At 37.0% G+C, this 26,293-nt stretch overlaps 1 protein-coding gene across 1 annotated transcript in view; it reads left to right on the plus strand.

Annotated features, from left to right (window-relative positions):
* LOC140243282 (uncharacterized) overlaps positions 1-26,293 on the plus strand; it is a 101,778-nt gene that overhangs the window by 31,365 nt on the left and 44,120 nt on the right. Inside the window, exons 6-7 of the mRNA XM_072322954.1 lie at positions 191-247; positions 16,742-16,890. Of these exons, the coding sequence (XP_072179055.1) occupies positions 191-247; positions 16,742-16,890 (206 nt within the window). The remainder of the gene's footprint in view (positions 1-190; positions 248-16,741; positions 16,891-26,293) is intronic.

The following is a 26,293-nucleotide window of genomic DNA, read 5'->3' on the forward strand; positions in this document are numbered from 1 at the left end:
TCAGTTCGTCAGTGTGTACTGCCACATTGACATCATGATGAAGTTAGTTGCATGCTGACAATCTATGAAACACGACGTTATGAGTACGCCAGTAGTAGCCAACAGCTTTAGTACTGATCTTTTTGGGCCATATGATACACAAATTTCTATCATCTGCTTTTTCTTTTTTTCAATCATTTCTATCTTTCAGATCAGACAGCAAAGAGTTACCAAAGACTTCATGATCAGAACCTTGAAAGCTACCAAAGTAAGTAGGGAATGGTAAAAAGTGCTAAGAGCAAAAGTGGGGAAGAGAGAGAGAGAGAGAGAGATGTGAAGCTGAATGGGAATATATAAGAGGAGATAGGGAAATAGAGCAAATAGATAGATAGATGGATGGGTAGATATATAGATGAATAGATAGATATATAAACAGATAGATAATAGATGAATATATGGATAGATAAGTAGATATACAAGGAAGAGATTGGCAAGATTACTACAGTAAAATGTTACTCTTAAGAGGCAAAGAGGAAAAGATCAAACAAGCCTCAAAATTGAATTACATTGTAGGTAGAGGTAGGAGGAGAGTGAAATGGAGACGGGAAGAGAGGGGGGAGATTAACGAGAGGGGTGACATGGAGACGCTGAAGCTCGAAGTAGAGAGTGACAGAGGATTGCTTTCATTATTGAATTACCTCCCCTCAATTACACCAAACATGGCGTGACCTTCCCTGAAAGCCTGCTATTCTCGGGTCCATTTCGTTACCCCCGAGTTGAGCCCTCCAGTAGGCGGCGGTAAGCGTCGAGCGCAGAGCCAGCTGCCTGTGCCGCCGAAGCGCGTAACATCCTCCATCCTTCCACCAGGCACGGAGCTACTAACCGAATCTCCTATCGGTGCTAAATTGGTAATTGGATCAAGGTTGCACCAAGGTTATATGTGCAGATGCACAGCCTGGTATTGACAGTGGGCAGGTTCCTGAGCACCGAAAACTTATGTTGTCCCAAGTTTGGAATTGAGGAAACTTGTTACTTTTCATCCTATCATTTTATGTGTGTGATGTCATACATACATGTACATGCAGATAAAAATATATTATACGTACAGATAGATGATATGTGTCTTTCTCGCTCTTAAATGAACCTTACTTGATTTGTGGTAAAGCTTGAACCTGCTGGGGCAAAAAGGATTATCTGCAAAGACTATTTCCTATGCTCTAGCAACACGGATAAATTGTTTTGAGTGCTATGAACCTTCATATTCATATCATATTAGGATTGTTCAGGCATTCTTTTAGAAAGAGAGTGTTAAGGGGCTGTTTTGTTTATTGTCTCTGTGTGTAGGAAAATCTTTACAGGTGCAATTCCTAATGTCTTAGGGCAACTTTTTTTTTTGAGATGTGGGCACTGTGATGTAGTTGACAAGACTTTTGACTGTCAAGTGGAGGTTGTTCATTCTTACTGTTGCCTTGAGTACTGCACGTACAAATGTAGGATGAAGTATTGTAGAAGCTTTGAAGATTTTGTGCTGTAGTAGACTTGAAGAATGAAGGTGGCAATTATTTTCATGGCACTGGATGTGATGTAAATGTAAGGGAATTTACTCTACAAGATCAGGCTATTCTCTCTTTATTGAAGGGCATGCTTTAAACTTCATTAGAAATTTGATGAATGAGAAGTTAGTGAAAGGAAAAGTAAATGGTGTGCCATGTATGCATTAATTTCAGTTTCAAGTATATGACAGGCAGCTGTTTATACCTGACCGTGAATGCACATAAATGTCTACTTTAGGTGTACAGACATATTGCAGATCTCTCCAAATACCTCATGAATCTTTTGATTTACTACCCTGTGAAATGAGGTGTGTCACACAAGCCGTTGAGTGGTCACATGACCCCAAGAGCTGTAAAGTAATTCAGGCTTTAGCATCTCTTGTCACATTTAGAGATGGCTTAGCAACACTAGAGTGGTCACACCCGATCTCTGATGGTTTAATTTTTATAGTCAAACTTGTTTCTCCCTCTTCTTTCATTTTATTCATGCTGTGTAATCTCCTCCTTTCTGGTATGAATATCAAAGAAATATCTGTTGCAGTAGGGAGAGCAGTTGACCCATTCACTCCGGGAAACTACATATCTGTAGGTTAAATTGGTGCTGCATCCTTTTGAGCTTTATATTGTTCATTGCAAGTGTTTCATAAAGTATAGAGGTTTATAGAATGGCATGTGAACTATCACTTCACAATATACTACACGATGACTATGAGATCTCACAATGGCCTGTCTAATTTGTCTATTTGGAGTAGTTACGTTTTATGTGACTGATGTGTGTTTGTATGTATGTTTGTATATATGTATATATTGATTGTGTGAATGTGTGGGTATGTTGGTATGTTTATGTACAATGTATGTATGTATATGTGTGTATGCTTGGTATGAATATATAATGTATGAATATTCATTCACTGTTCGCAGTTTTTAATATCTTCACAAGGAATCGTTATCCCCTGTAGCTGCCCAAGTCTCGTAAAGTGTGGTCAGAAATTGATGTAGGCGTTAGTTGATTGGAGATGAAGGGCTGAATGTAGTGGTCAAAATTGAAGCTCAATTGGATTAGCCAAGGGACTAGGGTAGTGGTACCAAACAAAGCAGCACATATGCACATGACAGATGAGAAGGGGAGGGAGAGATGGGGTGCTGCTATTTGGTTGTAGAGAGGAGACTGTGCTACAGTTGTTTTATGTCAAATTTTCTTTAAGCGAGCAGAGATAAGTGCAGTTTCAGCATGTCAAAATTACGTTGTTTGAAAATCTATCAAATGCTCAAGTATAGTGCCATCCACTGAAAAACCCCTGCTGGCAAATTTTACTACTATTTGAAACTGTATTTCAGCATCGCAATGAAAAAATGAAGTGGAATAAATGGTTATCACAGACCACTTTCCTCAGTATAATGGCTACCTTTCTTTTTATGTTAGGAAGACACAAAGAATTCAAGTTGCTATATTTAGTATTAGAAGTTTTATAGATTTTATATCCTTTTGTGCATAGACAATACATACATGCATTTCTGTGATGATTCCTCCATTGGACATTATTTTCATCATGCCACTTGGCTACGATGTTATGTGAAAAAGGAAATTTTTTTTTTCAAATAAATATTCATGAAACAGAGACAATATTTGATTCCAGTTTAATACTGCAGAAGAAATCCAGCATTTAAATAGAATATCTAAACGTGTGGTCACTGATTTCTAAACAAAACCCCAGCAGAACAAGCAGGAGTCTAGGCTGGTGAATCAGACTTCTACTATCGCAGCTAAGAAGTTTCAGTGCTAGAACATTGCAGGAATAAAGGTGTCCTGTGATTCACAGTTGTGTACTGTGAAACGAGGAATGTTTGCATGCATTTTAATTTCGCGAATTTTGCGAGCGCCAAGATTCACGAAATTAAAATGCACGCGAAATTTCTTGTCTGCACTATATGCATTGAACGCCAGTGGCAATTCGTGAAAATTTCATGCCACGAAAAAGGCCTTCTCCAATTCGCGAAAATTTCGTGCCGCGAATATATCACGTTTTACAGTATCACCTCACTTTTAATGCAGACTTCAAAGGAAAGGAAAAAAATTATTGCACATCTTTCTTTTCATATCTCATTTCTTGGAAGGAGGAAAATTGATCATGGAAAAAAAAAAAAAATTGAACAAATAATTTGTGCACTTGCAGAGTAAACCAGGAACTGGCAGAACAAAAGATACATTCCATAATCGTTTTTTGTTTTATTTTTTTTCCAAGCACATCTTTGTTTTCCTTTGACTGATCTGTACAGTTAGTCATGACATCATAATTCAGGTTGAATGATCCTGAAAACACATGACATTGTCATGGTATTGTTAAAATGAAGAAAAAAGAAATGTGTGTGATAATGTGTGGAGGTACATGTACGTAGTCTGAGATATTGAGTGGTATATAACAAGTGTGTATAACATTACTGTTCATTATGTTTTGATATGTAGTACACTATGGTGGAATGTGCAAATGACTGCATCTGCCCTCTTTTTGCCAGAGTGCTGGATAGAGAAATTCAGAAATAGATGGATAGATAGGTATATGAGTCAGAAAGATAGAAATGTGTAGATCTAGATCCAGTAAGTAGATACTTGGGTAGATGCAGTCGAGAAAAGCAGAGAAAGAGAGAGAGAGAGAGAGAGAGAGAGAGGGGGGGGGGATGGGGAATGGTCATTGCATAATATTAACTCTAAATGCAAAAATTTTTGCTGTACAATAACTTCAATTTTCACTTGTTTTGCGCTACTTTTGGCTAGGTTGGATTCTAAAACTGCAAAAATATCATCACAATTTTCTTTCACATATTGAAAGGGTTTACAATTGCACGGAGTGAATTCAAGAATCCGCAAAGATTTTTTTAACAGCTGCTCATTGCGAAAAATTGAAATATCGACATTTACATAAGAGCTACAAATCTGGTGTATAAAAAAAGTGAAAAGAGTAAAAAAAAAAAAACCCTGAAGCATCCATGGAGCCGGAAGGCTAGCCTGGTTCAGGTGTATTCGAGAATCCCCATAATGAACAGTGTGTACGGCTTTATCACTGATATCTGTGTAAGTAAACACACAGACAAAGAATCTCAACTAGAGTCAACTGCTAGTAATGAACATAGGCTTTGATGAACATATTCGCCGACCAATATGCTGTTCCTGGTTTTCGAAAGTGGGCCCTACCCCTGTGGGCAGGGAATAAAATGGGCCACCCATGAATATTCATGCTACTGGATCTTTAAGATATAATGTGCTTGTGAGAGATCCTGTTTCAACAACATCAAGATAGAATAATGATCAATAACTCGCACTCCCACCAAGCAATAAATTTGCATTGCACAATAGGCTATAGCCGTGCGGCCCTTATTTGTTTTATATGATTCTTAGCGAAGTTTTGGTTTTGCAGGAACTGATGGTCGTTTAAAGTGTAATATTACTTGTATGTCACTATCACACTGTAATTTTTACCTCATTATACATTATAATTAACACTTCTTACAGTCACATGATATACCCTGCAAATTGTATCAAACATGCTGTTACACTGTGTCACAATGCCATCAGAGTATTGAGGAAGTTTTGGAATAGCCAAATTGGTGCTGTTTGAATCGGTTTCGTTGTGAATCACGGAACCACGTCCTGCTTACAGAATTCATGTGATTTTGTGTTCAGCTGATAAGAGTCTGTGTTAAAAGTCGCTTGCAGTGTTCAGAGTTTTACAGGTTTGCTCTATCTGACAATTAATTATTGATGACGTGTAGTCTGTTGTCTACTCTTACATTGTGGTTTTTGAGAAGTTCCATTGCTAAAACGGTTATAGGCTAGTGAATTATACATGTACAGTGTGCAAAGATACAATGTGAAAATTACCAGTATGCTACATGAGGTACAGCCTTATCAGTTCATTACAATACACTTTTCATGCACTTCATGATTGGATATGTACATGTAAGTCTATAATTATGCTTCACAATGACCAATTTGGAGGCCCAAATAGCTTGATACAGTGGAAAATATAGCTCAGTGTTTTGCAATACATGTGTATGTGTTGCTCCAGTGAAGGTGCATTGGCAACACTTTTTAGTATTGCATAATAAGCATGCATTGTCCAAATTTACTGTATGTGCCATATATTTAGTGAGTCTAAATTTTCGCGAATCAGGACTTCCCGACAATTTTGCGAGTGGTTAAATTCGCGATAGTGAAGCATGGTGCTGAACGGAGAAATTTATATGTGTGCGTCACTGACGTTCATATCGGGATCAGAGTTATTATTTTCGTGCGTCTTTAATTTTGCAAATAGCACCCGACTCGCAAAATTTGCAAAAATAAAATCTTCGCGAAATATTCGGCGTATACAGTAAATACATGTATCATGATTTGAAATTTTGGGACTCTACTGGCATTTGCACAGCAAGCCTATATTTCAAGCAACGTGTGGCTATACATTGTATCTTTCATCTAAATTGGACAGGAAAAACAAAGTTATGCAATACTTCTGCAGGTGGTTTGTTTGAACTTTTATCTCTTATTCTAACCAGCTTTATTAGTGTGGTATTAGTCATTGATATCATATACATTGTATCTACATGTAGTGCAGTCCCATGTCTTCCAGTGCAAAGGAAATTGCTCGGACAGAGCTGTAGATAGGCCTATTTGAACTCCACACCAAAATATCTTGCGTCCAGGGCTGCAGAAATAGGTTCTTTAGAGCTAAAAATAATGGGTTTGTCTTGTCAGAAGGCCTATATCCCAACATTTGATTCATGGTCATAGTATCACATGCACCAAACAATGCCAGTGTTTTCCTGTGAAGTACAGTGTACCTCAGCCCCACTCAAAGTTGTGTGTTCGTAGGGAAGTGAATGGCATAATGATGTGACAGTCCTTGGTGTGTACATGTATGAAAACACAGAAATGCAAACTTCTTTGTTGTGGGCTTTGTTATTGAACTGGGAAATGTTGTCAAACAATAGTTATAGGATTCCTTTAGCCCCCCCTCCCCCAATAAAAAAAGCACACACACACACACACACACACACACATACACACACACATTAAATCTGTATGGAAGCTTTTAGTGTGTGTGTGTGTGTGTGTGTAAATACAAGTAAGCATTGCATTCTCATTTATTATCATATATCTACAGGTGTATTTTAGCCCATGAATTACCTTCTTATACAATTTGGAAATGACTCTCTCCAAGTGAGCCAGAATTACCAAACTTTTTGAGGGATCTGCCAAGGTTGATATGTGATTTCTTTTCTTTTTCTTTTCTTTTTTTTTTTGTCATGTTTAGCTATGTGATTGGTGTTTCTGTCTTTTTTTGTTTTGTTTTTTTTGATGACACACACTTCACCTTCCACCAGAGAGTCAGGAAATCCACGGCACCAGGGTCACACTCTGTTTCCTGTGCAGCTGCACCACCCTCCTTTGTTTCTGTTTCTCCCAAGTCCAGACATAGCTACCGAAATTTATTTTCCTCAACTCTTTTGACAGGCAAAGGCATTAGCACTGACTTGCACAGCATGTGTTTACAGTTTAAACCCCAAAATTGCTGTAAACCAATTTTAACGTGGGAGAAATGGCAACTATTAGAAGTTAAAATATGATATAAAAAGAAAAGAAACTATTTAATATGCCTTCCAGAGGTGTGGTGATGCCAAAAGCACAGATAAAGAGTAGCAACAATTCAGGTAAAATATCAGGAAAATTTGGACCACAAATGCCGAGGAAGTTACAAATCCTTGAGTGTGGCTTTTCACGTCGGGATTATGGAAAGAATGACCTCAATACTGTGCGATGAAATCACACTTTAGCTTTAATGTTTTGCGTTAATATCTCTGAAATTGATATTTTCTTAACATTCACAGGATTCTGCTGAAGATATGTGGAGGTATTTAGGTTATCATTTCTCATAGCCGTAGACAAGGTAATGATATTTCTTGATGCATGCATATTCAAAGATGTGTCCTGTTAGACTTTTTTCTTGTAATATAACAAAAATTACAAATTGTCTGCAAGTGACATCACAGCTGTTGGATAATTCATTGTCTCTTGCAAAGCCCTCATGACAATGTTGAGCCAGATGATTCACAGGTAACTTGAACCATTAAAAGATTGTTCAATCTCCTCAAGAGTTCTGTAACACTTGGGTCGATTTTTCACTCTTGACATTTAATACTGCTTTCAGTCAAAACAAGTGTGCATAGAAGGCAAGTTTTCCCTCCAGCATCGACTGAAATCAAGCCAAATATGTTCAAAGCTGTGAGTTATCCTGTCCTTTGAGCTAACATTTTTTTTTTTTTAATATACTGGCTAAGAAGGAAGCTTTTGCACTTCCACCTTTAGCTATAAACCTCACTGATATTAGCCATGTATGGTATCCACACACGTCTTGAGTACCAAAATGAAGAGGTAAACAGTATACATGTATATGTAGTGAGGTTTTTATTTTGGCAAATTTTGCGAGTCGGATGCTTTTTTGTGAGGTTAACAATGCTAGAAAAAAAAAATAACTGATCCTATTAACATGAATGCAACATGGTATATGTATATTACTTTATTCGTCCTTCACTGTACTCCACAGTAGCAATTGTAGCCACACACCAAGTTGTCGGGAAGTCCCAATCCGCAAAAAATCAGACTAGCTATTAGCTATATTCATGATGTATACAGTATAAAAGCAAGAGTTCTGCAGTTCCAAAAAGCATTACTATTGTAAAGTGTGTGGTGCTTGTAGGAAAGTGAGTACTATTTGTGGTGGTATATGTTAGCGGTACTAGTAGTAGTTGCTGCAGCAGCAGTAAATTAGGTAGTGTTGGAATAATTAGATGGTGATGATCGATGGTGTCACTCAAATATCTTTAGCATTTTAAATGATTGCAGAAACAAAAGTGGTCCTTGTAACCACACTGGCAACTGTAAGCCTTTTTTGTGTGTCTTTATTTGCAACACGTCGGGGATCTGACAGCAGACAATAGGGAGCTTTAGATTTTAGACGCGCGGACGTTCAAAGGGAAAAAAACATGGTCTGAGCGTGCGCAGTAGCACACGTCAAGCTACTGCGCACGCTCAGACCATGTTTTTTTCCCTTTGAACGTCCGCGCGTCTAAAATCTAAAGCTCCCTATTACTCTGACCAAGGCGGAGAGTATGAAATCTTCATCTGGCTGTTGTCCAAATCGTTTTATTAATGATCTCCTCAGATCACCATTCTCAGAGCTCCTTGCTCCCCTTGTGGCCCCCAGAAACCTGCCCCTTTCCGTCAAACCGCATAATCCCTGCCTACTCGGCTGAAGAATTTTCCTTAGTTGATGTGGAAATCATTTTTTATTATCAGACACCCGCCACTATATATTCCGTTTATCATGTTGATAGTTATGAATATGACATTTTGGAACCGTTGGAACGTCAAAACATAATGCATGATGACGTCAAGTACCTTGTGTGCAAGATTGAGTCTTCTAGCGTGTACAGTTGTAGCAATTGAACATTGACACAGTTCAGATTTGGAGTTATGGCATCAAAATAAAAAAAAAGCAATGAATCCTGGAAAGTAACCAAATATCACTCAATGAACTGCATATTGGGTTAAATATGAGACTTTATCTGTGTGTGTGTGTGTGTGTGTCTGTCAAACTTGAGACTCGAGATTGTGCTAACATATACGCAGTACAAACGCAAAGTCCGATATCCCTTGCGACCTGGGTCCGCCTAAGGTTGGGCCCACTTAATGAGGGTGCTGGAAGCTCTAGGGTTTTTGATGCTCTCTTGTGCTGTTTTAGACTTCTTTTTTTTTTTCAAAATGAATTATATTTTGTCATATTATGATCTAACTGAATTTTGAGCTGAAAGCCTCTGACAATAGCTCTGTGGAACTCAAATTATGCTGAATGATTTGTACCAGCATCTTCATTTTGTTATTGACACTGTATGCAATCAGGTTGACAGTTTTAATGTCAGGAGTTAAATCACATGGTAATGAGATACAAACACTCTTAAGTGGCTGTTCTGTTGATCTTTAGCTAATAGCTGATGACCTTGCAAATGAAATATAAATATGATAAGATGAGATTAAGTTTGATAAGCCCATGTGACTGTTCCTGACTCTACTGTCTTTAGCTGTATGTGACTTTATGCTTGTTAAAAGTGGAATTTATGAGCCATGATTAATAAATTTCATTACAATTGTGTTTCTGCTAAAGGCCATAGATTTGTTTTGTTTTTGTTTTTTTCCATTAGCCTCCTAGAGTCTGGGAGAGCAGAGGTTTTTTATTTATGCTAAATTACATAGATTATCTAAATGTTTTTGTGTGCTTTCTACATGTAGTAGCTTGGTGATAAAATTTGGATACATGAAGGATAGAAGTGCAGAATATAGTTTTGTTTAATAGTGGATTTCGTAATTGTAATTGATAAAAGGAGACCACGAGTAAAACCACATACTCTAGTTTTCAGATATTATGTACTTCCGTTTAATTACTTTAATAAAGAAACCCAATAGTATTTTGATGGAAATTTTATTGATGATGGTAATTGATATTTAGACTTTTTATCTTCAGTTGACAAAGTTATTATCATCATTTAGTGTCTTTTTGCTCTTTAACTTGTGTAACATCATGAGTGCCATCACTATTGTCATTGTTTTATCAGACTATAATGTTATGTGGAACAGAAGAAGTAATAGCAGTAGAAGTAATATCATTCATATTGCTTTTTCTCCCCCAATTCAGATGATATAGTAGTTGTCATTGTCATCGTCATTGGTATTAACCACAAAGTGTGCATTAACCCTCGCTCCTTTGTAAGTCTGGCATGCAAGAGCCTTGTTTGTTAGTCCTCAGCGATCATTACAAATATGAAAATGTGACCTTCTCTCACCAAAACATTCCCCCCCCCCCACCCCACCTTCCCTAATCCCCCACCCCAACCCAGGAAACAGACTGGACCAGGATTGAACATGGCTGCGACAAAAATGTCATGGTAAATTTCCTCGGGTTTCATGTGCATGTGTGCTCCTATTCCCAGCATGCTGTGTATAATACCAGAATGACCGTTTTCATTGCCGGCCAATGCACTGGATGATGACTCTTAATTGACCACATTGTGGCCAAAGACTGGTCCATGCTCTGTAATTGGCATGTCCACCTCTGTAACTTTAATTAAATTCATAATTTACCATTTGCAAATGAAACAAAAACCCAGCATTAGTGCTTTAAAGTAATTCTAAAATGTGAGTTAGGGATAGAAACAACTACTGCACAAAACTGAATCGGTAAAATCGATGTTAAGTTTTGTTAGATATACAAAATGTGAACAAAAGTTATAATAAAATTACTTCCACACTAAACTGTCTACAGATACGGTTTAATGAGATGAGTACAGATATTTCCGTATATATTTTAGGCTTCATCGCTAAAATTTCATATGATAGGAATTTTTGTAGTACAGAGACAGAATAGAGAGACTTGTACTTCCGGAAAAAAAAAACAACAATATAACAAGAACGAAAAAACAAAAATCTTTTGAACCTGTTGAACATTATTCAATCATCTGCCACATGATACACATTCCCTATGGAGCCCAGGCCACGTGTACAGTATTAAAACCCAGAAACATTCGCGGCATGAAACTTTCACGAATTTGCAACCAGCGTTCAGTGCATTGTGTAGACAAAAAAAAAAAAAAGAAAAAGAAAAAGAAAAATCTCATGCGTTTTCCTTTTGTAAATCTTGGCTCATCGCAAAATTGGCAACAGTTTCATGCTCACAAAATTTCTGGTTTTACAGCATTCAGGACTCTTCCCAAATGATTGACACCAAATGCATGACCCTCATCATTAGCTTCTCACCCCACTGCTTCAAAGATGTGATAATGCCATACATTAGATTTATTACTTGTGTATTAAAATGCCATATCATAATATTCATCCTCATTGATAACACTTGTAAGATATGGCTGTACCTGGGCCATATCACATTAAAAAAAGACAAAAAGAAAATGTGTATTGGGATGTTAGTTCAAGATACATGATTTTGGCTGATTTGAAGCTATGTAAAACATTTGCCTTATGCTGGATTTTCAAATAGGCAAATGTGTGGGGTTTTTTTTTTTTTTTTGGTTTTTTTCTCAGGACCTTTAGCACATTCACAAAAACAGGTTTATACAGCTTTCTTACACCTGTTTCAAAAATATTCCTACTCTGTTCTATTAAAAGATTTCTTGTTGGCGTGTGTATTTGTGTTCATGTGTGTTATTCTTGAAATGAGATCTTTTTCGATGCAAACATTGTTAATATGTTGATCATAATCAATGAAACCACTGTCTGTTATGTTTTTTGTTTTGTTTTGTTTTGTTTTGGTTTTTTTTTTTTGAGGGGGGTTTCCTGCTATTTGTACATTATACATTATGTATAATGTCTAAGCAGTGTAGATTAAACTGCACTGTCTTGGTGATACTGTTTCTGGGGCTCATGCATTGAAATAGTGAATGACTGCATGCTTGTCTTGTTTATTTTCTGCTTCTTTTTTTTTCCTTCTTTTTTATTGTGGCTGTGATTTTTTATTGTATGTACATTATGCATGTATGCCCTACTGAGCAATACACTAAATGCATAGTCATCAATCTGCTCAGATTTTCAATTTTTATTCTTTGCGATATTGTCCCAAAGCATGCAGGTTTCATATTGTCTCACTTGGCATAGATTTGTATTCATGACAGGAGCACAAGTCCAGCAGTAACAAACTATTAAACAACACACCAAAAATGAACTACCTGAATTCATTAAATCTGGAAAAAAATCATATAACCCCCCCCCCCAAAAAAAAAAAAAAAAAAAAAAAAAAAAACAATTTGAGAAAAAAAAATACCAATTTAAGGACAGCAGCAATAACTGTAGGGATGGAGGGCCTTCTGATGATTCTACAAATGCTGTAAACAATATGACCAAATCATGACCCAACTGAAAGAGAAATATTTGCTTTACTTTAAAAAAAATATGAATATCAATCGCCAAAATATATAGAAATATGGTTTCTTGCAGTAGATTGGTTGAATTAGTCATTTATATCTTTAGTCCTATATGTCAACTTTGAAGGTGCCCTAGTAATTTCGTAACTTTGTAGAATTAAGTAAAGAGTAATTGTCGAGAAATATCTATGAACTTTATTTTGTTCTGGTTTTAGTTTTTGGGTGTTTTTTGTTTCGCTGTCATTGTTCCTTTTTTTCTTTCTTGCCAGACTAAGGCAGAGTGATATCAGAATTTTATGATTTTGTGCACACTTTTATTTCAGCATTAAATACTCCTGTGATAACTATGCGTAGTGGTTGTGTTTCAAGGTAATGGAGAGGATGTGTGCTACATTGTAAGTACGGCTTTTTGCCTTGGACAATCAGACATCCCCAAAATCTTTGGGAGCCAACAATGTTTCATTCTGCATTCAGCCACATTCTGCTGCCCATGTTGCTGATATCCTCCAGAGAAAAATTGCTGTGACAGAAGCAGAATGAGACCAGCTCTCTTCTCTTGTGGTTGGTAGGAGACAGTGGTAGCCCCTGTGATTGCACAGATAGGGATGAATGGGGCAGACTATAAGAATTAAATTATTCAGTATCAAAAAGACTATGTGTACATCACCGTTTGTTGCACCAGGCAGTCCCAAATGCCACAAAATTATTAGTTTGACTAGTATTAGATCCTCTGTGAATGTTGAATACAAATAATTATTATGCATTCTGTCGGTGGCTGGCTTTGTGAAATGCAAGTTGTATGCATTATGTTTGTGAGAACTGTTCAGTGATGTCCATGAGACACACTTTCTGCTTAAAAGTGCAAGTGAAAATTGGCATGCGTACAGGCAATTTCCCTCTTTCCAAATCAAACACACCTTTCAGGCAATTGTGTATGTGAGTGATGACACAAGTCCTTTATGGATCCATGAAAAGTCTGATTACACAAACGTGATAGAACTAATATCATCAATGATATTCTTGCGAGAATACAATGCATTTGTCACAGCGTGTGCATATCAAGTGCGATCAGAGGTCATATGACTTTAACTGCACACATGGATGAGACATGTGTTTCCTCTTTTGAATTAGGTATACATGTGCTTACGATTTCCACTACCATACTTGCCAACTAGTAAGATTTTATCAGATTCAGTAAGATTTTTAATGTTAAAAATAGCAAAATTAGATTTTCTGTCAGAGAAATCAGATTTTTAAAAAATATTTAGATATACCTTTCATGTGTATTTTCTGAAGATTTGACCATGGACCTACAATGACCAAAAGTAAGATTTTTAACTTCAGTTTGCATAGAAAATAAGATTTTTGCAATCCATGAGTAAGATATTTCATCTTGAAATGTTGGCAAGTATGCACTACCCATAGCTGGTGAGATTGTGAGTACAGTACAATGTGCTCTAAAAGATGTTGATACTTTGAAGATTACATCATTTTTCCTTAAAAAAAGAGAGAATGTGTATACTACCAGAGGTAATGAGAACATGATCTATATTTTTCTTAATGCAGTGGCGGATCCAGAGGGGGGCGCAACCGGCGCATGCCCCCCCCCCCCTTTATTTTTCGTTAAAAACAAAAGAAATAAAAAGAAAAAAATGAAATGAAACCCGGATGTGGCACCAGAAATATTAGTTGCGCCCCCCCCCCTTTACAGAATTCCTGGATCCGCCCCTGTTCATGCATTATTTTGATCTAGATAACTTGAGATATGAGATATGAGATATATTGGACATAGGTGTAATAGGCAGAAACAATACCTCCTCGATGTGTGTAATAGGAGCTGTGGGAGTGGATAATCATGACAATGTTCTCATGGTCATCATCTACCAATGACACGAAACAGGAAATACTTCTAACCAAACTGTTATGTAGAAAACGATGTAGGCATGAGTGAAGAATCAGTGGAATTCTCAACTGAGAGGTAGCTTGAATGATATCGTGAAAGATATGGAATTGAAAGTGGATACAAGTGCAGGGGTGCATCGAGAAACTGAAAGTAGAGCCAGGTCCTCAAGAGTTTTGTTGTGTGCTGTTTGGAGGCTATGCATCATTTTTATACAATCTTGTCACACACCAGAATCCTGTTAATGCAAAAGTAGAGTACTCCCATCTTCAGTAACAATAATCATTTTCAGAATATTTGATATTTTACTTCCTGATGTTATCTCCACGAGTTCAGTCCCATACTATCGGTAAACTCCCTGTCAACAGATACATAGGCCTGTAGGTAGTCAGTTGAATAATGCTGTTTCGCATTTGTTCTTTTTTTTTTTTTTTTGAGGAAGTTGGTTTCAGGAGTTCTTTTCAAAGCTCATCCTACCCCTTTTGATTTAGAATGTAGCCACAAATCTATATTCAGGATGGTTCTTTGACCAGAATCTTGTATGCACCACAGCATGCTACCACAGAGATGGAATGGAGCTCATCTTTCAGTGCGATGACATGTGAGATTCATCATTGATGTTGTGTAGAATCAATGCTAGCATAGCAGTTCACATTCATGAGAATTTTGTTCTGTAGAATCAGGATAGCATAACCTGTAGATTGGGGGGGGGGGGGGGGTCCAGTGAAGCTCTTGTACACATCCATACAGAAACAGTGTACATGAATAAATGAGTGGCATTCATCCATGCAACCTATATATGTTTGTGTGTGTGTGTGTGTGTGTGTCTGTCTGTCTGTCTATAGCGAATATGCACACATAGTATGCTCACACTGTAAAACACAAGATTTTCATGGCATGAAATTTTCGTGAATTGGAGCCAAATGGCCTTCTTCGCAGCATGAAATTTGCGCGAGTTGCCTCTAACATTCAATGCGTATAGTGTGGACAAGAACTTTCACGTGCATTTTAATTTCGCAAATCTTGGCTCTCGCAAAATTCGCGAAATTAAGATGCACGCAAACATTCCTAGTTTTATAGTATACACTAATTTGCAAGTGTTTGAGCTGGCATACCACACATATTCTCTCTATTCTATGAATTGCATACGATGTCTGTTAATATACACAGTCATGTATTTTGTGGCAGAATGGATTATTGAAGATGTGGGTATAGTAGTACAAAGACAGACTTTTTCAAGAAAGAAACCCCTTAGTACAGCACTTATCTTGATAACACGCAAGTACACTGACTTATATCATATTTTTATTCCTGTTGTACCAAGCCCACTTGAGGTGGATGACATAATAGACATCAATTACAATTGTGTTATTTAATTTGTACAGATTTACAATTATCTATCCATTGAAAGAAGAGTTTTAGATATTGAGAATCCAGTCCAATACTCTCAGTATTGGATTTCATGGATATGACTCTCCAGTAGGAAAAATCTGATTACATGACTATGAAACAGTCATTCCATGATCACAGCACCTAATAGTTTGCAGATACACTCGGTGCTTTGAATGATGGACAATCCACTTCATTTCCAAACTCCATTCTACAGAAACTGTAAAAAGCTGGTCACCACATAAAGTCAGTTTTGAGAAAATAGGCTTTGAAAGTTCGTTACAGTCAGGCATAGGGGGGATTAGGCATCCAAACACAATAGGGCAATTCAAAGCACCGTATCGATATGTTTCACAAACTGCCAAATCATTATATTCTGTATTTTTCTTGGCTTATTTCTCAAGGTTTTTCAGTAAGAGGTCACAGATGGAGATGCCAAGTCTCTGATTCTGTTTGAGGCTCCCTTAATTATTATTAAACATTTCTTCACTTTCCTACTAGAGAACACTGGAGGTTCTTCTTTTGATGTAATTTTTGTAAATTTAGATGCATGTAAAACACAAATAGTATGTATGAGCCTTGAGCTCTCTTCAGAGTGGATTTGGCACTATATATGTCATTTGTTATTTTTAATAAGTCATTATTATTATTATTAGTATTATTATTATTATTATTATTATTATTATTATTATTATTATTATTATTATTATTATTATTGTTATTATTATTATTATTACTATTATTAATATTATTATTATTACTATTATTATTAACATTATCATCATTGTTATTAATATAAATTATAGCTAGTACTGTATCTGATTGTTTTCAGAATCCCCCTGATTTTGATGTCTGTAATGTTGGCAGCCTCAGACATATATAATTTTATTAGCAATAATCTTTGTATTTTTGTTTCTTTTTTTTTTTTTCTCTGCATGACAAGGACAAAGAGGAGAAGATCTTCAACCAGTTCCACTACACGGCGTGGCCCGATCACGGAGTGCCCACGTCAGTGGGACCCATTCTGGAGATGATCAAGTTAGTCAGGGAGTATCAGCCGGAGGAGGAACCACCAATTGTCGTACACTGCAGGTAAGTCATTCAACATTGTCATTTTATCAACAGATATAATCGATCGTAAATTTCCTTACCACACAGGCTGCCATTTAACCATAGAAATCAACTATATAATCAATTATAAACCTTCATAAAACAGGGCCCAGGTACAGTTTTAAGACGACATTCATATATGAGTGTATACAATTATTTATCTATTTTGTTAATTACTGTTTGTGTTTTTATTCATTCATCATTTCATGAATTTTCTTTTCTGTTCATCCACTTATTTTTTTTTTTTTTTTTTTGGGGGGGGGGGTCCATCATTGTCATGTTAAAGTGATTGTTATAAATTCAGTCACCTTTTTTTTTTTTTTTGGGGGGGGGGGTTAGGGCGAGGAGGGTAACAGGCAGGTCAATGTGTACTCTCTTTTGGTTCTGCAATAGGAAACACGAAAGCCATGGTGCTACACCCTGCATCTGAATTTGATGCACATTCCATGGTATAAAAGTACTTACTTTGAAGAATGGTGTATTACTCACAACCAGGCCAATGTTATAGATATGATTGATATAAAAGCACCCAGAAATATTGCAATGTCTAGTTGTGTTAAAGTTGTGTTAAAGTACTGATGTATTTTGATAACAATGCAATGACATCCATTATGTTACCTTAGTTTGTGAAAAACAAAAACAAAAGCACATGTTACCGCTTTAGCAGAGTTCTAGCAGTGAGTCAAGCTAGAGGGATTATGTGATGAGATGGGGATGTGAGGGGAGAGAATGGGGGTTGTTTGGGGTTGTAAACTTGTCACTTCTAGGTTACATTTGTGTTTCTCTTCTTTCTTTATTTCTTTATTTTCATTTCTTTATTATTATATTTTTTTTGTGGGAGAGAAAGCGGAGTACGCTCCAATAGCGTCTGCAGTTTCCTCCCATAGGAAGCTTGGCGTGAAACCCAATTCTGAGATGAGTTAAATTTAGATGGATGGCTGAGATGTGTGTCTCCCATCCCCCCAGTGTCGTGGCACAGTGTGTCGCCGTGGCGATGTCCCCCATCTACTCATGTTGATCTTCCGCTTTTCCAAGTACCAGCTCTCTTGCGAGAGAGGTCCCCCAAAGCTCTTTTTGTGGCTATTTTTTTTTTTTTTTTTTAACTCATGTTGGCTTTTGGTCTATGTCTGTAAACTTGTGCACTGTGACTTACACCAAGGTGTTGTAAGCTTTCATCGTGGTACGCTAACGATGCCACACTGTCGGTAAAAGATTAGAGATTTGTACTAGTGATACAAAGTTCTCCCCAAGGCCTAGGAGTGATTTTGCCAAGAGTGATCGATTATATGTCATAACCTCTTCTTTGATATACAAACCAAAATATTATGCTAGTCGATGATTCCTGTGAATATTCAGTACACACAAAATTTGCCATTCTGCCCAAATCTGCCCAAATTTGCCCAATGTCCAGTCTGGTCAGGAGAATCACTTGCAGTACTTAGTTAGTATTTTGGTATTTTTTATTTTTATCTTCTTTTTTTTTTTTTTTTTTTTTTTTTGCTTTCGCTTATTTCATTATATACATATCTTTCTACAAGTTTAAGCAGAATGTGTGCCTCCATTTTTTTTTTAATAGTTAGATATTCGGGTGAAAATTTGAATATCATTATGCTGATTGTGAATTATGTTCTGTATTAAACCAGTGTGTCACCAATGTGTATATACTGGTAGTTTGTCTTCAGACCATGTCTTCCTCTTATACATATCCCAAAAGAAGTACCTGTGTGTTATGTGTATCATGAGGAGATATTAATCATAGTATGTCTCTTTCCATAAATGATAAAGGTGGGCATTATCATGTGAAACCATGCACTTCTTTATGACACTAGACATATTCATGGAATATAATTGTTCATAGTTACCCTGTGAACCTGTTATTCAGACTTTTATTTCTTTCACATACCATGTACCGTCAGCCTGTCATGTAAAGTGTATGCGCAGGGGTTGGTGTTTTTTTGTAGATTTTTTTTTTTTTTTGTAGATTTTTTTTTTTCCAGTGAATGCAACAAACCATGTTATTGTGGGAATAGACAACCCATTCCTACTGTGCAGCAGAAGCATCTGAATTGAATATTATTGGCCGGCTAAAGACTGTGCCTGCTTTGGCCATTTCACGGGTAGATGGCTGTTGGCTATCAGCAAGAAGTAATCCTGTGTTCTCCCGATCGGATTCCACAACTGCCTTATGGGGAGTGATGCTGAACTAAGTTGGAAATTCTGCAATATTGAGAGGAATGGACAGTAGACACATTGTCCTCTGGAAATAATCCAAGAATACAACGTACTAATGTACAATAAAATCTCTTGAGGCACAAGCTAATGCGGCCATGAATGTGTACTTTACAGCATATGTGTAAACACACCTGGTATGCCTTTAGTGCACACACACACACACACACACACACATGCACACATGCACACACATGTATACATACATAGACACACAAATACATCATAATTCAGTTTAATTCAGTACAGGCATTGCAAAGGGCCAACATGTTTGTGTGGTACAAAATATAAGGAAGTGGTTGTAGAATTGCTCTGGAATACTAAGTATTTGATTCTATATCGAATGCCAACTGGTGAGCTACTGGAGTTTGTGTAGATATATTATACAATGTACATGTACATTATACCAATCAGGTACAGATGTCTACAGTACTATTCCCCTCTCTGCATAATTCTTTGAATTACTGTAAAATTAGGAGTTTTCACTGTGTGCCAGAGATTTTGCATTGCCAGAAAATAATGTGAAAATAAAGGCATGCAGATTTTTAGCTTGTTTGGGAATATAATATACCACTATTAAATGTCTTGATTTCACATAATTATAGACACATGAAATTCATCTTCATACCCAGTCCAGAGCAGTAAATTACTCGTGCAAAAATATCCACTTTTATCGTAATTACTGTAAAATCAGAAATGTTTGCATTGTGGAAATGTTCATACATTTCACGCAACCAGAAGCTAACACAAAAATCAAAGCATGCAAATATTTTTGCATGCCATACCTGTATGTTCCAGTACTGTAAAGCAAGATATTTTCGTGGCATAAAAATTTAGCAAATTTCGCGGTACGAAATTTTTGCAAATTGCCACTCGCATTCAGTGCATATAGTGTAGACAGGAACTTTCACGTTCATTTTGATTTTGCAAATATTGGCTCTCGCAAAATTTGTGAAATTAAAATGCACATGAAAATTTCTGGTTTTTGCAGGAATTAATGCCCTTTATCATACTTTGTGGAATTGTTAAACACATGAAATTAGCCTTACCCAACCAAGTGTGAAAAAAATGACTGACATGAAAATATCCACTTTTACAGTATACTGTCCACTCACATCAAGGGGATTTTCCCTGCATTTATCAGATCTGTACATCATGTAGAGATCCTGTTTTCGTAGACAAGGAGATAAATTCATTGCACATGGTTTTATTAAGGAAGCATGTCACACTTGGCAATCTTTGCTGGTTTTGACTTTGAGAAGCAAAATTAAACTGAAACATAATGTACTGTAACTCTCCATTTAAAGCACATGTTACGTATATCACTATGTGGGTGTGATACCCGGCCATTTTGAGATCTCTTTGTTTTGATAGAGTGAGCATACTTATATATTTTTCATAAGCTAGTGGAAGAGGCCTTACTTGTAATGACACTTATTTTCAGTCAATCATATGGTATGTGTCAAGCAAAAATGGGCACATGGGGCCCTTCAAAACAGCAATCACCTGGGTAATTGAGTACGGTAATAGAAATGTGTATGATGATGATGATCATGATGCTGCTAGTGAAGGTACACTAGTGTACAGTGCATTATATTGTGCATCTTAACCAACTGTGTGCCAGGGACTTTGGACAATTTGTACAACACTACAAGTTATTTTATGTGTGTGTGTGTGTGTATGCCAATTGACATTCAATTAAAACATGCATAGGGTTAAATTGGATCACAATGATATTGAGGACAAGTCCTGAGTGTACTTGGGCAAGGGTCTATGGGAAATGCATGTTGCAGCAGAATTAGCCCGTCCTCAAAGGGTTAATAGTCATATTTTGAATTTTGTGTCTTACCAGTTGAGATCCTAGGCATTTTCCAGTGGAGTGAAGCTCTGTCATGGCTGCACATTTGTTGCCTGAATAGCTTGATATCTGAAACATGTTTGAGGAGGAAGGGCTCAATGTCAGTTTGTATTTACTTTGCTGACAAACTGTGTGCTTGATGTATGATATTTCTATGAAGCATTCATACTCTTACTTTAATTGGTATCACCATTGGGAGTTTCATGTTTTATTTACAGACTTTATAGTTTGCAGCAAAGCTTGAGGAACGTTGTTTGCAGTCTGTGAGATATCTGGAAACAGGCATACAATATTTGTATGATATGAAGTATTACATTGTAATGTATTATTTCTGTGCAACCTGAAGACACCTTGCTTTAATACACTCTGTAGCATTTGAAGAAATAACAATAACAAATAAAGTAAGAATACTGACAATTAATAATAATGATGTGATAAGATTGATAATAGAATTATGATAAGGATTAAAGTAATGATTATAACAATGATATAAAGGATTGTGAATAATGATAATGACAATCATGAGGATCATAAGAATACGCTGTGATCAAAAGACTAAGAAGAAGAGTGATGAAAAATAACAGTTGAATAGTGGTGAAATAAAATTTGTGCTATTGTAGGGGTGATTATTCCTTATGCTCTCTTTTAGATGCTTTTTGTGTGTAACTGAGCTGAGGTGGAATTCACCCACACTATTCTCACACGAAATACTATTTTCAGATGGAATTATGTGGAAATCCAGAAGGCAGGTCTCAAAAGAGTTCTGACAAACCCTAGAATAGAGGAAATGCAATAAGCATCCATCAGTACGGCCAAACCAGCAGCCTCGTAGGGAATTTTTGATGCAGTTTTTGTATATTTGTTTATCATCTTTAAAGTACAGTGTAAATATGTATTTTATGTTGTAGGATGCCAGATAATCACCATTTTTTGTTAATACCAGGAGAAAATGTTTTACTGTACCTTTAAGATAGTGATAATAAAGATAACACTGTTGATTATGATAAATAATCATCATCATTATTTTCATCATCGTTATTACTATTATCATTGTCATAATTTTTGTAATCTTTATTTTCAAGCATTTCTGTAACCATGTTTCCAAATCTTATCTCATTACAGAGCTTGTCACAATGACACTTGTCAGTCACTGTGTGTGCAATCAAGGTTTTTTTTTGGTCTTTTTTCCCCTCTTTTTTATGTTCTTTCAATCTTACAGTAGCTGGATGCATTTAGGACCTTTTTTTTTTCGCTAATGTGAGTTTTCAAATCTTTTTATCTTTTGATGAAGAGACAGGAGTGATACAAAGTCTATGTTACAACACATATTTTGAAAAAGATAATTGATACTCAAGATCTACTCAGAAATCTATGGCCATAAATTTATAGAAAAAGAAGACTGAATATTGGAATGTTGCCTACAATAGCCAAGACAAAAAAAAAAACCAACAACAAACATTTAGTAGGGGAAAAGAATCATATCTTTTGCTCTATGCTGAAAAAATTCGATTTACAATACTTTGAAGACAGAGAGAAAAAACAAATGCAAATAATACACATACACCCATAAGGGCTTTTTACACTTACCAACGGTGGGGCTAAGGGGGAGCTTTAGCCCCACCGTTGGTACCGGACTTTCCTTAGCCCACTTTCTGTTTACACTAACTTGTTTTTGCCAAAGTGGGCTAGCCCCACCGATAGTCCCGTACTATCTGGCCCTGCAAAATAGCAGGGTTAGCACCGCAGTTGCGGTGCTAACCCCGCAATTGCGGTGCCAAGCAAGCGAGTGTAAACAGAACGAAAAAATAATCCAGGGCTAAGCGACGGAGACGAAGTCCGACCCCCACTGACCAATCAGAAACGAGGAAATCAAGTGCTGCCAGTGCGTGCGTGTACGTGTACAGTGCACAGCGTAATCATAAATATTCATGTGGTTTGGAAAGTACCGGACTAAGAAATATGAGTGTAAAAAGGCCAATTTTCTCCTTAGCCCCGGACAAAATGAGAGCTTAGTACGGGACTAATTGGCGAGTGTAAAAAGCTGAAAAAATTGGTACGGGACTAACGATAGTCCTGGGTCAGAGAAAGTACGGGGTTAAGAAACACAAGTGTAAAAAGGGCTATAATGATCTTTAATCACGACTATTTTTCAGGGGAAGTGTTATCATGATTGACTGATATTAGGATAAATGAGGTTGAGTTTCTGCACAGCAGTTAATCAGGTTTATGTCCCTGGTTATTTCATTACCTGGAGTGATCCTGAGTGTAAGCTCGTATGACCACAAGGGATTGTAAACCACCATTCATGACCACAGGTGGATTTCCACGCTCCAGATACACCTCTCCAATTCCAAAAGGTGATATCATCAACCATCAGAATTCTTGTTGATAGCTTGACACTTCCCCTAAACAGTGGCTTCTGTTTCCATTTTTTTTTTCTTACCTCTAGTGCAAAGATATATCCGAGTACTGATTAGGTTTTCATAATTATCTCTAATTGTGAATAAATGATGTAACAATTTATGGGATGTTTAAATTATGTGTTTAGTAACACCAACCTATGCATTTAGCACTACTGGAAAGATATCTTTCTAGTAGAGTGCTCTCTGGGTTTCTCATTGCTTTTACTGTTCTTTCATGTCCATATAACCTCACATCCCCCCCCAAAAAAAAAAAGAAAAAAAAAAGAGAACAAACAAGAACAAAATGCAATACACACAACTGATTGATTTTAAATCACCCTATATCGACGTAAATAAGCACCAAATTAATTTGTGTTTTAGTAGTAGCTATGATAACAAAGAATTCATGAATTCAAACAGCACACATACGTCAAACAAAAAAAAGAATAAAAACGAACACACACAAACAAACCTTTTTTAAAACTTTTGTTTACATTATGTAAGTCATGAGGATTAGTGCTCAAAACATACATGTAGCTGTCCTCTGAAGTGCTCTGTAATTTCTTGATGTAGAACATGATTGTAAGGAACAACCTGTCATTACACTTTATGCTATAAAGCCGAGACAAACTTCCTTTGAAACATTGAACCTTTGGTCCGAATCAGAGTTTAACAGTAAAAATAAAAGGGGGAATCAAAGAAGGTAGAGGATGAAGAGGAGGGGCAAAGAAATCTGTTTGAAGAGATTTCTTGTGCTACGTAATCTTTCTTTGTTTCCACAGCCCAATTCATCCCACCCCAATAGTGTTGACAAACTCTAATCTTGCACAGGGGCAATCTGTCCATTTAAATGTATGCATACATGTATGATCCACTGTAGTTTCATCTCTTGAGATAGCTGAATGATTTCCCTGAGCATTCATTATCTCAATGCGGTTCTTGTCTGTCGCCACGAGCGAGAGATTTCCTTTTGTCCCTTGGCATTTTCAAGTGCATCCAAATTGTTTCCACCTCTTCCTCCGCGAGTACGCTGCGCATTTCTCGCGTTATCAGAGCCGAGTATCGGAGGGAGACCCAGGTTCGATGGAGAAAGGTTCCGCGGCAGCAGTGCGATCCCAGATTTCCACAGCCGACCGGTTTGGCTTTGATTAGCTGATAATTGTACGTGACATTCTTTGGGAAATTCCCGATATCCTGCCGCGGATATTTTAACATTTTGGCGTGGAATGACCTTTAGGAGCCTCAGCTGCATTCCTAACGAAATTGTTGCCAAATTTGGGAGAAAACAGAGCGTTTTGCACAACCTTTTTGACTCTCTCTCTCATAGGAACATGCTGCAATTTCTTGAGCGAGATTTATTTCATCTATGTATGTGTGCAATCATTTAGTTTAAATGCTTTTGTAGCTCAAGGGGGCTCTTTCACAGTTTGTACACCATCATGCAATCTCATATGGTACTTGAGACCTGTGACACATATTTCTGTTTTTCAGTAGCTTGACACACAAAGTGCTCCAACACCTTTATGGCAATTGTGAAAGGCACATCACATACATGTATTAATCATTGTCAGACTTGTTGAGGCTTGGAGCAAAAGAGTATTCTTCATTTTTGACTATTTATTTCAAAACTACCATGCAATAAAAGCATTGCTCAGCAAGGGACATACATTATGGAGGAGGGAGGGGAAGGAGGAGGAGTCTGTGATGAATCTTTTTTCCAGATTACCTTTTTCTAGTAAAAAAAAAAACAGAACAAAACAAAGTGGAGGGAGTAGGATATAGGAGAAGGGTGTGGCTCATTGCATTTCCAGAAACGTCCAGCAATAGTAACTTATGCCAAGTTCATTGGGAATGACGTATACTGACTTTCAAGACATTGAGGTGCTGTCAGTTGTAGCCAGATCCTCGTCTTTGCTTCATTATGCAGAATTTTGACCGCTTCTGGTTGTGTCAGGCAATGACCTCATGAGATATATCGTGAATGAAGTTTTCAGCAGGATTCCAACCTACAGCGAAGAAAGCATAAAGACCGCTCGGGACCTTCGGCCGATTTGACTAATCCTCAGCCATGCCAAATATATTCAAATAAGCTTTACAAGAAAAAGAAAAATAAACAAAATAAAAGTGTAGGATATCTATGAGTATAATAATTGTCTAGATATTACAGAAATATGTGTAATTGTTTGAGAACTTCAGAGAAAATAAGGAAGCTCATCACAGACATTAACCCATTGAGGACGAGTCCCGAGTGTACTTGGGCAAGTGTCTATGGGAAATGCGTGTTGTAGCAAAATCAGTCCATCCTCAATGGGTTAAACATTTCTGCGCCACTGAGTCAGAAAAGCTCAAGGTTTACACACAATCCTGTGAGTAGATAATACTGTAAAAGACAATATTTTTGCGGCATGAAATTTTCGCGAATTGGAGCCGATGGCCTTTTTCGCGGCATGAAATTTTTGCGAGTTGCCTCTAACATTCAATGCATATAGTGTAGACAAGAATATTCATGTGCATTTTAATTGCGCGAGTCTTGGCTCTCGCGAAATTCGCAGAATTAAAATGCACATGAATATTCCTCGTTTTACAGTAATGTGGCATGCAGAGAGTTAAACACTATGCTTGAACTCAGATCATTAGGCCCATGTGGGAAAATTCATATGATGCAAAAGAACAGCTGTAAAGAAGTAAATGCAACTTCTTGTTTATTTTATTACAATTTATATCTCTGAAAAAGGGGGTGGGCTGAATGGTCTTTGCCCACGCGTCATAACGAAGAGTCCTCTCGTCTGGCCAGACAAATTAAAAACACAGCTGTCAAATCCTGAATTTTGGGGACATGCGTATATGTATGAAATTGTATCTGGATTCTTCAGTATTGTAGGTAATTGAGTGTTCT

This window comes from Diadema setosum, chromosome 2 (genome assembly GCF_964275005.1).
Source record: "Diadema setosum chromosome 2, eeDiaSeto1, whole genome shotgun sequence".
In the NCBI taxonomy this organism is placed as follows: Eukaryota; Metazoa; Echinodermata; class Echinoidea; order Diadematoida; family Diadematidae; genus Diadema; species Diadema setosum.